The sequence below is a fragment of the Euprymna scolopes genome, chromosome 13, assembly GCF_053919585.1.
Source record: "Euprymna scolopes isolate OS-2025 chromosome 13, ASM5391958v1, whole genome shotgun sequence".
Taxonomy (NCBI): Eukaryota; Metazoa; Mollusca; class Cephalopoda; order Sepiida; family Sepiolidae; genus Euprymna; species Euprymna scolopes.
This window is the reverse complement of record NC_136494.1, coordinates 73,325,649-73,343,214: the sequence shown is the minus strand read 5'-3', so window position 1 is coordinate 73,343,214 and position 17,566 is coordinate 73,325,649. Positions and strand designations below refer to the sequence as shown.

Genomic DNA, 17,566 nt, shown 5'->3' with positions numbered 1-17,566 from the left:
TCTCTTTTTTTTATTAACTGTTTTTCTTTTTTTGTTAACTGTTTCCCCGACCTGAACAATAACATTGGCTAAAATATATCTTTTTGTCTTACAAATCAAAGGAACGGCTCGTGTCATTATTTTGCTCAAACAGCTTTTGTTTTCTCTTTGTCCTCACGCAGAGAATGGCGACACATCAACCTGTCTGGCAAGAATCTCATATGAATGATGACACCTCAACCTGTTGCGCAAAGAACTTCTATGCAGTACACACAGTAATTTTATCACATATTAACATCATGGAGTCCAGAATACCATAAATTTTCCCCCCTTATAACCATACGGGGCTGATTTTATGGACAACAATAACTTCATTTATAAGGGTTCCGTTATGACGTTCTACTCATTTTGATCGTTATTTTCACATGTATCTTTTTTAACTTAGGAATCTTTATGCCAATCTTGGAAACCTATACAAAATTTTGAACTGAAGCCTTTTATTTAATACACAGGGGTAGACTTCTCTCGTTCCATCAGCCATGACCAGGTAGAAATCTTAACCATGTTATTATCATATGTAATAAAGATTTAACCTCCTGATGAATATCGCTGAAATCTTTGCTACCATCCTGTTGAAACGGTTTCAAAAATAAAGACACACCGACAAGACTAAACCAATGCTGAGGATATACTGACCAGATTTTCACTATACAAAGAATACTTGAGCACTGCTGGAACTACCAGGAAAAGATTATCATCTGCTTCATTGACTTCATCACTCCATTTGAATGCTGACTATGGAACCCTTTGAGAGGTCATGCATGCTGATGGCATGCCCTCACCCCCAAACTGCTTGACCTAATAAAGGCCTATCTGGATCACATTGAATGCCCTGGCCAACTTTCATGATGTAATAGAAAGTCGTGGTCTACAAATATAGGATCTCGACTACGCTGATGATATTGTCATAATCGGTGAAAGCTTCACTAACATTCAATTGTTTAAAAGATCAGCATAGAGATAAACACCAATAAGACAAAGTTACTGACGGCAGGTCTCCTTCCAAATGAAAAAAAAAAAACAGTTGTCCTTGACAAGGTAATTCTTGAAGAGATCAATCAGTTCAAATATCTTGACTTCATCATCACTGCAATAGGTCAAGGTGAGGAAGACATCCTCAACTGCATCAGTAATGCTCACACCATCTTCTGTTGACTTCGATCGCGGTTCTGGTCTTGAAAAGAAATAAGGCTGAACACCAAAGTTAGAATCTACTAGGCTGTCATCTGCACCTTTCTTTTATGGCTGTGAAATTTAGCCTATGTGAGCAAGTGACCGGAAGTATTCGAAAATCACTGCCTACACCGCATCCTCTGCGTCTGCTGGCAACAGTTTATTTCCAACAGTACAGTTCATGTTCGCTGTAAGATTCACTCACTCCAAAAATCTCTCCTTGCCAGATGCCTTCGTTGGTTCGGCCACACTCTTCGTCGACACCCAGGTGACTTCATCCATGAAGTCATCGGCTCAGAACCACCATTAGGCTAGAAGAAATGTTGCAGTGACTAACTCAAAGCTTGAAACAGGATGTTAAATTGATTTTGGGCCCTCATCTTTATGAAGTCTATCGCTGGAACTGCGAATAGCTTGCATCTCATAACAGAGGCAGCCTTAGATTGCCGTGCCTGGTCAGCCAGTGTTTGGGGCGTGGTGAACTTGTTGGAATGAGTTGTTCCCACCGACCCAGAGTGAATGACACAACCATGACCACTGAAAACTTATTCTTAATCAACATTTTATCTGTTGCTCCAAAGGTGCATGTCGATTAAATAAAAGGCCCAGTTCAAAATTACACAGATTCCAGAGTTCAACATAACATTCTCCAATTCAAAAGTTCAAAAGATGCACTTGCAGAACGTTGGAGGTTATGTTGGCTAAACTGAAAATAAAAGCTAATATAAATATGGTAGTCTATATAATACAAATTATTATTCCGGAACATATGATTTTTATATTTATTTATAATTTTCAATTTGCTATAAATAAAATAAAAGTTGAGTTCAGATGTTGTCACATATACCAACATAACCGGCATAATCACATTTACACACTGGTTCCCATTAGATCACCAAAGTTAAGCAATGTTGAACCTGGTTAGTACTAAAAAGGGTAACCATTTGTGAATTCCAGGTGTTGTATGTGCTCTCCATTTATCTCCAGTCATCTTGGATTTCTCCTTGCCACTGGACTCAAGCAGTGCCGATTCAGGAGAGGTGTGGTTGAGGATTGCACAACTCTTGCCTCATAATTAGACGCACAGTTATCCTTATGGGGAGTATCCATTTCAAAACTGAATGGAGGCTTCCAATTTTTCAAAGACAGAGCAGCAAAATACGAAAACTGACTTTTATTTTTAATTAAACTTCTACTCGATAATTTTTCCTAATTTTATGTGAGGATACATATTTTTTGCCTAATACATAAGTATATTAAAAAGTTTTTATTTGAAATGTGATTTTCATATGTCTTATAGTGTACAATTGCTACATTCTGTTTTTATATGCATTTAAAACGCAGATGATTTTTATGTCCTTAACCCATATGTATAAAATTGATAGTGAACATTTCAAAGATGGCAGATAATGAAATATCATTACTGTAAATAATTCAATAAAACTTTTTTTTTAAATTTGGGGTTATCTTTAGTAGGACAGCCCCTGGATTGAATGCGGTATAGTGGTAACTTGAGATATTTGAAGTTAAGAGTAGAATAGACAATTTTAAGTATTTGAGACCAAGGATGACCAACGATACCCATTATCACCACACTTTTGAATGGCCATGTGCCTAATGTGTTTTTATATACATATAAAAAAGAAAGAAAAATAAAGATATAAGAAATGAGAAAAATAAAATATTGTTTAGCACAAAATAATCAAAAGTGACCAATGGCTTTGCATACCTTCAGCGAGCTTTTTTCTTCTTTATTTGATCCGCTGTCGAAATCGTCTAAGAGGTGTCGCTCACGGTCAAAAATCTCATCCAATTCTCGTTTATCTTTCCATCGAAAATAACTGATAAGTACTATAACAAGGGTTATCACAAACAGGATCGGTATCAAGATACCCAAGAATAAGACGATGTTTATAGATGGTTGGCTGGCTGTGGAAAAAAATAAAATAAGGTGACAGATATTTTACTTTCTGATAAGAAAAAGAAAAGTCAAGTTAAAAAAAATATCTAATAAAAATCTAATTTCTATTAAAATATTTGCAACTTAAACATCGTCTCAAAGGCATTTTGTGTCTTTATTGAAAACTAGCTGGCCGCCCAACCTTGTCTGGTCATACAATACACTCAATATATTTTAATTTATGCAGATTGTGTATGTATTATTATAGAATAAATCCTCTGTTGATTATTATATATCATGAGGAATAATTTGCCCGATGGACTAATTCGCAAAAAAACTTTTTTTAAATAATGATAACGTCGTTCATCAAAGTCTGTCTGTGTTTGTTTACAATATCACGTCAGTTGATATTTGGGCTTGATGATGAATGCCATGGAAAAGTCACTTTTGATTAATGTTTAGTTTTAAAATATGCAAAGGAACAAATGATTTGCATTGACTTTAAATGGTACCTCTTCTTTTAATGTAAATTGAACTCATTAATAAGAAAAAAGTTCAAATAAAATTGTGAGGCATGCCCAGGCTTGAACAGGAGATCACTCGATCCGTAGTTGAATACTCTACCACTGAGCTATATCTCCAGATGCCAATAATTCTGTTTTTTTAAGAAGAAATGATTTGCTAAAATTTTATTATCTCCCTTGCCAGTGTAACGTAAAATATTCCTCTGTAAAAATTTTTTTTTATCTGTAAGAACGATTATTTTTCCGTACCGAATGGTGTATATATTATTTTAATTGGAATTCATTATTGAGATGAGTATTATTTATATTAATTTTTTTATTGCGGACCATTATTCAAAAAAAACAAATTAAAACATTGTAACATTCTAAGAATTTATCAAGTATCTGAACTCTGTGTGATACATCGAATCACCATCTGGAAGTTTGTTTATGAAGAATGGAGGAACACGGACATGCTGAAGATTCACAATATCAATTTATTTAATCCTTCAAACAAATTCCTCTGGTTAGTGTGATTAGCTGTGTTAGGCTTTTCACTCGTACCATTCCTTTATATAGGTAGACCTGAGGACAGAAACTGACACACAGACAGGTGTAAGTCAACACTTTACTATATAAACATTTTACTATATAACAAAAAATTTTGTTAAACATTTCCCATACATAAGAATAAGTTATGAAAGAGGTATGACTAGTAAAAAAAAAAAAATTAAATTAAAAATAAAATTTTTAAAAAAAATACTTACGTTGCTTCATTGTTCCTTCTAATGTGACAGTGATGTTTCTGTTACACAAGTCTGTGTTACAACACTCTATGTTAAGAATGGATTCCATTTTTGGCACGCACGTGAGGATTTCTGGAAGATCCGTGCAGCCTTTTTGAGGAAGAACATGGCCATACCGATCACGAGTGATTGATGCAAAACACTGCAGAGAAAAGTAGAAAAATATGTTATTATGGAACAATGGATGCGCATATATTTAGATTTGGTTTGCGAGCACTTTAGGGTTGGCAATAGGTTTTATGATACGGAGGAGTGGTTTGTAGAGGCTAGTGCTTTGTAACATTTTTATGACAATGCCTGTTTGATAATGCTTGGGAGCATTTTTGCAACAGTCGATGACAATCGGTTGGTTGGTTGGTTTTGTTTTATGGCATATCAACCCTTTTCGGGTTATTTAATGCTGAATCCAAAGATTTTGAAGAAAAATTTTTTTAATAGAATATATTTGTTGTTTTCACGTCGGTTTTTATTCAACCCATAGTTGGGACCCTAACAGGTACTACCACTCCGGGTCAGAGTGGACCTGGGAGCAATGGTAATTAAAGGGTGGCTCCACACTCCCCAAAGCCCACAAGCTGGGGCCTCACCACTGGATATAGTTTAAGGTCATATCCAGGACCCCCATTGAGGGACTTTTACCCTCTGCAGGGGGGCAGTCGGCGTATTCTAATGTCCCCACCGACAGGGCCATCGATGACAATCAGAATTGAGAGTCCAGTGGGACATTTGAAGATGGAGTTTGGAATCTGAAGACAGCAGCTTGTGGCTCAAGGTATATGGTGAAATGAATTGACCAACTAACTGACAAACATAATCGGCTCGATGATGTCACACACACCCAGAGTGCAATGAATATAAACAAAAAGAGTCAGAGTCTGTGTTTTTCACCTTATATTTTGTTTTATTATTTTTATATTTGTGAACCAATGTGCACTCTCTCTTCAACCACAAATGCATAAAAGATGACAATACCGCTATGATAAGAAGAGAAGACAAAAGAGAACAAATTCATGGCACACAATGTTGGGGTAGGCGAGCCGTCGAGTGGGGTAGCATATTGTGTCAAAATGGAACACAATGAATTCATTATTTCATTAGCAAACTCAAATGTATTATTTCATGTAAACAAAAAACGCCTTTATTAAAGTTATATGTCAGAGTACAGAAAAAAAATTATTTTTTAATCAAAATAAAGTACTGCAGATGTTAACAAGAAAACGTCTTGAAAAATAGTGATTATTAGGGTTAGGATAACAGCATATTATTTTCATTGTTTTGACTCTCAAATGTGTATCTGTTGATATCTTATATGCTTTTATATAGAGTGATGTGGTTCTCAGTTGATTAACTGTGTCGGATATATACTCGTGAGTCAAAACAATGAAAAGAATATCCTGTTATCATAGCCTTAGTGATTATTAGGGCTGTGACAACAGCATATTCTTTTCATTGTTTTGACTCATGAGTATATATCCATTAATATCTTCTATGTTTTTATATAAACTGATATGGTTCTCGGTTCATTGACTTTGTCTTACTGTGTCGGATATATACTTGAGAGTCAAAACAATGAAAAGAATATGCTGTTGTCACAGCCCTAGTGATTATATATAATGAAAATAGATTCTTTGTTAATAAACTCAAAGAAAAAAATAATTGATTAAATCAACAATATTATCATATGACTAGCACACCGCCCGGCGTTGCCCAGTTACAAAATATGCTTAAATATATTTTAATTTATGCAAATTTCGTATTCATTATTACAGAGTCAATTCTCTACTAATTATTATATTGTACCCAATATATAGTAGTGATTTCAAAAGTTTTAAAAATAAATATGACTTGGGTGCCATCAGCTAGAATCGAAACCAAAACATTTAGCTACCAGATGAGTACTGTATTTAAACACTTGTGCATTAGTTACGACATTGAATCCGACAATTTGTCATGGTAAAATTGTGCAGGCATCTTATCTAGACCTACATCTGATATATATATGTACATATATGTAGGCATCTACATACAGTACTGTTCCACTGTATCACAGCTCATCAGTGCGGCTAGATATGCAACTACCTCAAGCCAGGATCAAAACTCGACCGCCGAAACGACAGTCAAGGCTTCTCACCATTATGCTATTCAGCTGCTGCTGTGCAAGTAGTGAATTGATGATGTTTTGACATCGTCCAAATGCCTAAGTTCGATTTGTTTACACAAAGAGCATCGCTTAATATGCAAAATAGCAATTTGTCTATCACTTCCCAATACGCTCAACCCAAGATAGAGAGAATTATCTATATATATAAAAGCGAAAATGTATATATGTATTATGTATGTTTGTGTGTGTGTTTGGATGTCTGCTAAAAACTTTTGACAGACGCAATGAAAATTCACAAACTCGGTATCACATCGAAGCTCCATCCTTTGCTCGAAAAATATTGAAAAATTGGCCAAAAACATTAACTTTTTCACCCTGAAATCGACAATTTTCGACATGGGGGGGGGGGGGGTCAACAAAAACGGTCCTCTCGTGACAATGACCGATTCTACACATGCGTCAGATGACGTCGTGACCTGATTTACTTTAAATAGTTGAAAAACCGAACAAATTTCGTGAACGTCGCCTTAGCTCAGTTGGTTATGGCCTTGGTTCATTATGTAAACGTTTTGGGTTCGAATCGTGGTGTGAGATGTTTTTTTGGGGGGTTTTTTTCCGATTTTTTAAATTTTAATATCGAAACAGGCTTTTTTACTTCGCTTATAACAAACAAACCTACGTCATCGTCGTAACGCTGGATGACTTCCAGCCGTGCACCTGTCAATTTGGTTCTTAAATAAATTCAAACATCTTTCACTAACTCATTCTGGCTGGCCGATTTTATTTTCAAACTTCGCCTCAAGGCTTCGGGTTCGATCCCCCCCCCCCATTCTTTTTTATTTAACACCACACACACCTCCAAACACCCCGGCATCGCCGGGTACCCCTCACTAGTATATATATAAGATTCAAACAAGCAAGAATGCCCGGACAGCCCATAGAGTTTTATAATTAAGACAAAGCATAGTTTATTCAATATTTTCACAAGAAAAATAAAATGATTTCATATATTTTTATAATAACATTTTACTTGTAATTTCAAGACATGATTTTAGAAAGCTCTCTTGTGTATGAAAGTGCAGTCTTCGACATAAGAAATTCTTTTTCTAATGATGAAAGCAAAAAAAAAAAAAAAAAAAAGAAAATGAAAATTTGATAAAACTTAAATAGTAGTCTGTAAAAAAAAAATAAAGAAAGAAATGTATCTTGGACTCAATTTTACAAAAATTTTTTCTTCCAATTCTACAAAAGGACATTTGTATATAAAAAGATAGGAAGTGCGCATGACATCAGTACTTATTTTCAGAAATCTAGCAAATGAAGAGACAATTAGAAAGCAAAGAAAAACTAATTGAAGGCAGCAGATGATGATATCAAAATAAAACGTTGAATAAAATTAACTATATCACTATCACAAAATCATATCTTTATATAAAAATAGAAGTAATAAAATGAAATATTATTGCAGTTATAGTCTTCCATACTAGGCTAAATCTTGGTGGCCATTTTATTAACTCTCTTAAAATAACTGAATTGTAATGTCAATGTTACTTTTTTAAATAATTATGCAATTTTTAATACAAAATAATTCTTTTTACATAAATTCTGTATCTTCAAATTTTACTTTAGTAATTAAATTTGAAATAGTTACAAACATCTAATATTTATCTTTCAAAAGACTTCTAATTAAATTTAAACAGTTGGCTGTTAAGGGGTCAAAGTTCAACAATTTGACTTTTGAGAACTCTACGAAACTCCTCTGACAATTTTCGGTCTAAACACTTGAAATTTTAGATATAGGTTCCTTGGACATGGATCTAACTTAACTTGATTTGAGCCCAAAACAATAAATGTTAAGGGGTCATAATAAGGGTCAAAGTTTTTAAAAATTTGACCTCTGCAGTCTACCAAATTACTCGGACAATTTCTGGTTTAAACATTTGAAATTTTACATAAAGGGTATTCAGAGATAGGGCAAGCTTTTTAATCGGTTTGGGTCAAAAATTTGAGCTACCAATATATAAATGTATGTATGTATGCTTGCATGTCTGCCTAAAACTTTCGACAGAGGCGACGATTTTTACAAGATCAGTATCGTTTTGAAGCTCGACTCTTCAGACGACAAATACCAAAAAATTGGCTAAAAATATTAATTTCTTCACCTTCAACTGGGCACTTTTCTTTTCCTCCTTCACAGTACGGGTTCGAACTGGCCTTTCTACTACCACTTTTTTTTTTTTTTTTTTTTGCTCAATATGCACCTTCAAACACCCGGGCAACGCCAGGCACCCATGCTAGTGTACTACGTACTATAGAAGTTAGCTGAAAAAAGTTTACTCTTTCTATAAGTACTGACAGAGATATTAAAAACTATTAGAGATTGGTTGAACTAATACACAATGAGGGAGGGTGAGAATAATAGACATATACTTAATTAAAGATAGTTTAGTTGATGAGTTAATTGCAAATTATAGTAAATTAAACTTAAATTTTGCCTCTCAAATATAGCTCAATCTAAGCATGTATTTTGAGTAATTAAAGTATATAGGAAAAACACCTTACAGAAACAAACGTTGATTAACTCAGCTTTAGTATAATAATACATGGTTGACATAATTTAAAACCTGTGAGTTGTAAGTCTATTCTTATGTGCCCCTCCCACAACCCCTGCTCTCTTGTTTTCTTTGGCCATACACAAAAGTGACAATGTCAATGGTGGTCGCTCTCGGTGTATAAAATGAGGGTAAATAAACACTAGAGAACACTTAGAAATTCGAGCCATTCCAAGCATGTAACCAACCCACACGTCATTGCTATGACGTAAAAGAAAACAATCTGGATCCAAAAATAAACACAAGTTTTAACAAAGTGTCCACCATCTTTCAATCCAATTTGGATGGTGGTACGAACAGAATATGAAAATATTACAACTATGTTATCATCATCATTCGGTTTTATGTTTATTTTACATGCTAGCATCTGTCTGACGGCTTTTTAACATAATTTTACCAAGTATATTATCCACTATGCCACAGGTTTTTGCTTAATGGATAAAGTACTGGTGATTCAGTTACACTCTTTTAAAGGTTGAAGGTTCAATCCTCAGCGTGTGCGGTCTCGAATATGACCTTAAACTATATCTGATAGTGAGGCTCCAGCTTGTGGGCTTTGGGAAGTGTAGAGTCACCCTTTAATTGCCATTGCTCCCAGGTCCACTCTGACCCCGGAGTGGTAGTACCTGTTAGGGTCCCAACTATGGGTTAAATAGAAACTGACTAGAAAAAAAATATATATTCTATTAAAAAATTTTTCTTCAAAATAACTGGATTCGGCATTAAGTGACCTGAAAAGGGTTTATAATGCTGTAAAACCAAACCAAACCTTAGTGCATGCAGACGATACTCAAAAATACAATTGCGAATTACTTATGACTTTTATCCAGTTATGGCTGACTGGACGAGAACGTGCTACTACCCTGGATTAAATAAAAGATTCTGTTCAAAATTTCGGGCAGATTCCCAAGTTCTACAGAAAGATTCCAAAGTTCAACAAGATATATTTGAAGGTCAGAGGCTATGTTGACTGAAACCCTGTGAAAATAACACTCAAAATGAGAACAATAGTCCGAAGAATCCAAGTAATACGAATAATCAATCCTCATCTCAAAAATTCAGAAGCATAATAGTTTTGTGTTGTTTATAATTTTGTTGTTGGTTTTGTTACCTTGGTGATGCCATTGGAGCACAGGATGAAGCAAGTGCTTGTATGCTTGTAAGAATGAGAAGTGGATGGTGTTAATCTAGGGAACTTTTATTACTAACCAGTTATACATTGCTTGGCAATCTATATATCTATAGAAGTGACATTGTTTGTGTCTGTCTGTGTGTGTACATTTCCCTACCAAACTACTCTGTCAATTTTAAGTCTACAGACTCGAGATTTGACATAAGGGGTATTGAGATTTGGGTAAATCTTTTTAAATCGGGTTTTGGACAGAAGTTTGGCTGTCAAGGAGTCAAAGTTCAACGATTTGACCTTTGAAAACTCTACCAAACACCTCTGCCAATTTTGGGTTTAAACACTTGAAATTTTAGGTGTAGGTTACTTGGACATGGATAAAATTTTAATTTGATTTGAGTCTAAAACAACAAATGTTAAGGGGTCAAAAAAAAATTTAACCTCTGCGGTCTTTACCAAATTACTAAGTCAATTTTTGGTCTAAACATTTGAAATTTTACATAAAGTGTATTCAGAAATAGGGAAAGCTTTTTAATCAGTTTTTGCCTGAAAATTTGGCTGCCAAGGGGTCAAAGTCCAAAAGATTTGACCTCTGCAATCTCTAGCAAACTATTCAGCCAATTTTGGGGCTAAACATTTGAAATTTTACATAAAGGGTAATCAGACATGCAGCAAGCGTTTTAATCAGTTTTGGGATGAAAATTTGGCTCCAAGGTCAATGTTGAAAGATTAGTAGCGTTCATGTGTGTATGTGTCAGCGTGTACAACTCTCCTACAGCTCACACGACTGGACCGATCATGACCAAACTTGGCATCATGATGACTCTACCAAAATCCTCTGCCAATTTTGGATCTAAATACTTGAAATTTTAGATATAGGTTATCTGGACATGAGTTAAACTTTTTAATCTATAATATAAAGCTGAATGTGTGTGTGTTTGGTCACAAATAGGCTCCTATATGGTTGACTATTATAGAAAACTGATTACATATAATGATAGATGTATCGAGACACAGGAATGGGTATGTTTGATCTGGCATAATGATGATTCATTAAAATTGTGTGGTCTGCATATGCACCTGGTCCACAAAGTTTGGAAATAAAAAATTAAAAAAAAAACGTTTACAAGTGTTTTTGATATAGATGCACATAATAATACTTTGATAAGTATGTTTTAACTTAAATAAGGATGGTATAATAAATTTGTGGGGTCTGCGTTCGCACCTGACCTCCATAGAATGGAAATAGGCACAAACTTTAATAAAGACTTTTCATATCTATCTGCATAAGTATACTTTGATAATTATGTTTCAGTTTGAAGAAATATGGTAAAATAAAATTATGGAGAGTTCGTTCGCGCCTGATCTCCATAGAATGGAAATATGTCACAAAGTTTAACAAGGTTTTTTAATATAGATCCACAGAATATTGTGATAAGTGTTTCAGTGTGAACAGGTATGGCATAATAAATTATGGGGTTTATCTATTTTATTTTTACTTTCATCATATTTTGCTTTGGTTTTGATACCCTCAAATTCGAAGCTATCTCTTTACAACCCTTCCTTTTCATAACCTATCATACTTTCATAAATCAGAGTCCATTTTCTCTAGGCTGTTTTTGAACCCAGTCAACGACAGGTACTTTTGCTAGTATATATATATATATATATATATATACACACATACGCATTGCTCTTTATTTTAGGATGGACGATAATTCTGTTAATCTATATGGACTTAATCATAATTAGCAGTCTACAAATAGTCACTCACAACAAACTGTGTTTGACAGTCTGCAATCAATTGTTTACAATGATCAAAACCGACTCGTCAGTTTCCACATTAAATAAAGTGTTGATATGAGATAAAATAGACAAAACAAACTAGAATAATGAAATCAGATGGAAACAAAATGAAAATATATAATTAAGGTGAGTATAAATTCCATTATGAAAATACTAGCAGGGCTATTAATCATTGCTAGGTTTTCTGGAAAAGAAAAGAAATAATGTTAAAAAGTGGGTGTAATTAATAGGGCTATTTTCATTATTTTGACTCTCGATTATATATCAGTTAATATCTTATATGTTTTTAGATAGAGTGATGTGATTCTCAATTGATTAACTGAGTCGGATATATACTCAAGAGTCAAAACAATGAAAAAAATATTCTCTTGTTATAGCCCTAATCTATATAAGTATAAAACTCTGTGGACCGTCCAACCTTGCTTGCATCTTGTCTATCAAAAACATTGATGTCATGGAAACTAGCTTGTATTTAATAAAATTTACACTTCTTTCCCCAGTCCGATCAAATTAAGTACAAATAAAAACTTCCATCTTTGCTTAACTTTGTAGACGTAGTTTCAATCATATAACTATGTTTTGTTGTTTTGGTTTCAGTTCTAGCTGATGGCACTAAAACCATTTTTTTTTTTTTTTTTTTTTACTTTCAAAATCATGGCTATTGGGTTACAATATAATATGAAATAATTGACTGATAATAAATACGAAATCTGCGGAAATTAAAATACTATATTTAGGTATATTTTACGACTGGGCAATGCCAGGCACCCCTGTTAGTTTCTTTGATAACTTTCTGTCAATCATGTTGTTTTAAACATGCCCTTCTCTCTAATTGCTCTATCATTCGCATGCAACATTTTTCAACTGCTTAAAAAACAAAAAAATAAAAAGGTACTCACGGCGACCGTTGTAACGCACGTGTTGGTATTGAAACAGTTATCACAATAGCAGATGATCTGTTTCTTCTTGCGCACTTTCCTCTTGTCTGAAAAATAAGAAATAATCAGATATTAGAATTTTAGGTATTAACACCTTCGAGGGGGTTTACTAAGTACTTTGTTTTTCATTTTTTTTGTTTCATTATTAGAAAATATGTCAGTTATAACATGAACTTCAAGCGCAATACCTTGTGATTTTGATAGAATGCTGCATTATTTTGACGCGCAGGTGATTTATCTAGTTCTGGGAACAAGGATGGCGGATCTTTATTCATTTATTTTTTGGGACAATTTTCACTCAGAACTGTTGCGATGCCCGAATAAAAATTAATATATATCAGGGATCTAAAGACAATTTATCTTTAGTTAACCTTTGACAGCAAAATATTCTCATCTACTAGCCAAATAGAAAATTTACTAGCCAAACCCACATGACTTTTGGAATACGACATCTGCATTCCGTGACGAGTATGTACATTATAAAGATTTTTTTGTATTTTTTTTTCTTTTTTAAAATAAGTGTAATTTTAAATATGCATTGAATTTTATGTTGAGATTTGAAGATATACATTTGAATTTCAGGTGTTGTTTTTGTGGGGAAAAAAAAAAAAAAAAAAAAAGAGAGTATATTGGTCTACTAAACTTTTATTGTTTAAATAATTTGACTTTGCTCATTTTATCGTATTAAAAAAAAAAAAAACCAAGCCAAAAACTATATGATTCCCTAACTGATGCCGTTGTCATGTTTTTGAATAAAAGGTAATAAAGCAACTTTAGTAAAAGCATTTAATCACAATTTTTTTATCTTGTAAAGTAGCAAAAGTAAATCTCCAGACAATCGTTAAATTTTTAACTTTGCCGTCTGAAATTTTCAAAAAACCGCTAGATCAGGGAAATAAAATCTCCAGAAAATTGCTAGATTTTTAGCTTTACAATTTGAAATTTTACGCTGAATCTAAAAAACTGCTGAATCTAAAACGAAAATTCTCCAAAACAGAAAAACAAGATTTTAATTGTCTACCCGACAAAAAATATCATGAATATACTAAATATTCTGTGTTTACTCTCTCTATAGTTTTGGGATTATATTGAAGCAGTTAGCTGTCAAAATTCCTACCACATTTTATCAGCTAGTTTTCTGTTTTTTGCGGAATGGTAACTTTTGTTTTGCCAGAAAAATAATAAAAATCAGCAGTGGTTATTGAAAATTAACTTAAATTTGTTACAAATTAAACATCACAACAATGGAAAATCTAAATACTGAATATTTCCAAAGAAATTCTCCACAAATATCAGAAAAATTAACAATTGTAAAAGTTTCATTTACAAATATTAATTCTTCTGATATTTGTGGAATTATTAAAAAAAATAAATCCATAAAAAGCAAGCAACAAATGTATACGTGATTAATTGATACATTTTAAAACCATTCTGAACGGGGGGTTGGGAGAGTAGGTAAAAGTAGCACCAGTAAAAGTGGCACAAGTGTATGAATGGGGAAAACAGCACAAGATAAAATCTCGCAAGTTTAGAGAAAATATATAAAGGGAAAACATTTAAGTTTGGCAAATTAAAAAAAAAAAAAAAAAAAAAAAAGTATATATATATTTAAAAGTAGATGAGGACCCTTAGCTATCCTCTCCAAAAATGAGATTCTGATTTTCAGAAGATTACGTGTAACCACCCCGAAAAAATATTTTAGAATTTAAAGTAGCGGATCAGTTTTTCCTATAAATTTATATTGAAATGGTTGAAATGTTTTGGTCATTCTAACTTTTTTGAACAGGTAATTAATCTTTTATTTCTGTCTAACCCTAAGTCCGACTAGCAAAGTCGTAAAACCACACAAAATTTCGGATACTTTTCAGAAAAATCTGATGGTCAGAAAAGATTCTATGTCCCGGAAAGTGCTATTTTTGGCCATTTTGACCCCTTTTGACCCCCTGGAGACACAACCAGAATTTTCCCAGGGTCAAATATTACGTTTCCAGATGTATATCCATGTGATCTTGCTTTTGAGTAATTTTCAGCAAAATCTAATGGTCGGAAAAGATTCTGTCTTGAAAAGTGCTATTTTGGTCCCTTTAGACCCCCTGGGGACGCAACCAAAATTTTTATCCAAAATCCGAGAATGTTACATTTTTTCCCTTGGGTAGTTGTAACTTCATGCAAAATTTCAGAAAAATGTAATGATTAGTTATTGAGAATTTTAGGAACAAATCGATGAGGGTTAATTCTAAGGTCCAAATCCGACTCAGTTGGTGGACCAAAAATAAAGGTTGAAAAGACATTTTCACTCAGTAATGGACTTTGGAAGATTGTCGGTGAAAAAAACACAATCTCCAAAAGATAAGCATTTTATTATTTCTTGTTGCCACTTTGAAAAATCATTCGTAAATGTGACCATTTCACTTGCAACGTAAAGCTCTATGCATATATAATGCTTTTTGGTCAAATATTATTTTTCAATTATATTTTGACTCTTTGTGTATACCAAGACAATACGTTTTGCTTAGAAGCTCAATGTATGTTAAACATAATAAAAGAACATGAATATGATGAACCAAGACTGATGGAACAAACTGTCGAGTCTTCTAAGCAGTTTCTTTTTTTTTTTTTTTTTCCAACATTATATTGACATGCATTTTTTACTTTCTAAGCAAAGAATTTCTAATTTTTCTGAGGTGTACATGCATGAAAAGAGTTGGTATTGACATCAACCAATTGTTTCTGCATAACAAAACGGATATGTACAAAATGTACCGAAATTTTAACATGCTGGAGGAACTGTTTTGCATGAAAAATAAATATCTGAATCTTGGAATGTAGCTATACTGTTATTCCTTTATATATATATATATATATATATATATATATATATATATATATATAATGATTCAGAATTTTTTAGATGAGGGGGATTGCTAATTTGTATTCTTCTTATCTGGGAGGATCTGTGGTGCAACAGATAAAAGCGCTAAGTCATAATCAGTTCCACATGACAGTCTTCTGATGGTTCAATCCTTAGTAAGGGATAGAATAAGAATACAATTATGAATTACTCAAAACTTCTACCTGGTCATGGCTGATTGAATGAGATGTGATGGTGGTGAAGTGCTTAACAACACGGATCGACGACTTGAGTGTCCTACGTTCGAATCCAGTTTGTTCCACAAAAATCACTTTTCACTTAGGATGTTGGCAATTTTAACATGGTCCCTCCTGTATGTATCCAATATCTTTCTAGAAAAAATTCTCACAAGAAAAATATTGGGGAAACTGATGCCAACAATAGAGTCTTCGGATTCATTCGATATAATGAGTTGACGGAATGAGAGCAAGCTACTCCCTTGAATTAAAGAAGGTGTTCTCTTCAAAATTCCATATGGATTGATGATTTTGATATTAAGATTCTCAGGTTCAACAAGACACATATCTGATCAAGATTGAAGGTTATCTTGAACGAAACACTGTAAGAATAACATTCCAGATGTGAACAGAAGTCTGGATAATCCAAATAACACCTTATAATGAAGAGTGTTTTGTGTAAACAAATTGATCTTAGGTATTTGGACAATGTCAAAAAATTGTTAATTCACTGCCCGCATAGCAGCAGCCAAATAGCACAACTGTTAGGAGCTCCGACTGTCATATGGGTGGTTGGGTTTCGATCCTGGCTTGAGGTAGTTGCTTGTCTAGCCACACTGATAAGCTGTGAAACAGCGAAACAGTACTGTATGTGGATGACTAATATGTATAAGCATAACTTAAATAAATAAGCATAATCAGTTTTGATGCTTATATGGTTCGGATATATGAAAAAAAAACATATATATATATATATATATATATATATATATATATATATATATATATATATATATATATATATAAAAATAAAGGAGGTTTGTTTGTTATAGCATTCAATATCTAAATGAATAAATGCAAACGTTTTTTTTTTTTTCCATATATGCGAACCATCAAAACTGGTTATGCTTATTTAATTCTATGATGCAACATAACATTTTGAAATATTTTATATATAGTAATCTACAAACATCCACAAATAGCTTTTGGTATTCTTAACCCGCACGCACACACAGACTTTTAATGTTTTTTTTGTTTGTTTTTTTTTTCATTTTCAGCTTGGATTTCTAGTCAGAAAAAGAAAATTTTTTAAAAGAATTAAAAAAAGAATATTTTTAATTCAATTTTTTTTTGATTATCACATAAACAGACTTCTGCTTGCTCACAAACAAAAATTCACACTACCATCCATTAAAAAAAAGACATCTTTTATCGGAAAGACAAATTTTCTGGCTTAATCAAGACAATAATATAAAAAAAAATTTTTAATTAACATAATACAAGTTAAATTTAAAGCATTATACGGCTAGAATTTATTTTTCAATTTTTTCTTCAACGCCATAAGACACACACCCTTCACAAGATGAATTACTTTCTTATTTTAACTAGGATTCTGAAAACTTTACTTTTTTTTTTTTTTGGTGCCAACAGTCAGAGAAGAAGAAAAAGAAAAAGGCGTGCATACAGGCGAAAAG

The 17,566-nt window shown here is 33.1% G+C and overlaps 1 protein-coding gene and 1 pseudogene across 1 annotated transcript in view; one reads left to right on the top strand and one right to left on the bottom strand.

Moving 5' to 3' along the window:
- The window catches only part of LOC145292070 (activin receptor type-1-like), a 91,961-nt gene that overhangs the window by 14,165 nt on the left and 60,230 nt on the right, over positions 1-17,566 (bottom strand). Inside the window, exons 3-5 of the mRNA XM_080138125.1 lie at positions 12,966-13,051; positions 4,383-4,563; positions 2,942-3,141 (exon numbers count right to left, since the gene is read on the bottom strand). Of these exons, the coding sequence (XP_079994251.1) occupies positions 2,942-3,141; positions 4,383-4,563; positions 12,966-13,051 (467 nt within the window). The remainder of the gene's footprint in view (positions 1-2,941; positions 3,142-4,382; positions 4,564-12,965; positions 13,052-17,566) is intronic.
- Positions 2,064-2,181, top strand: LOC145292416 (5S ribosomal RNA; annotated as a pseudogene).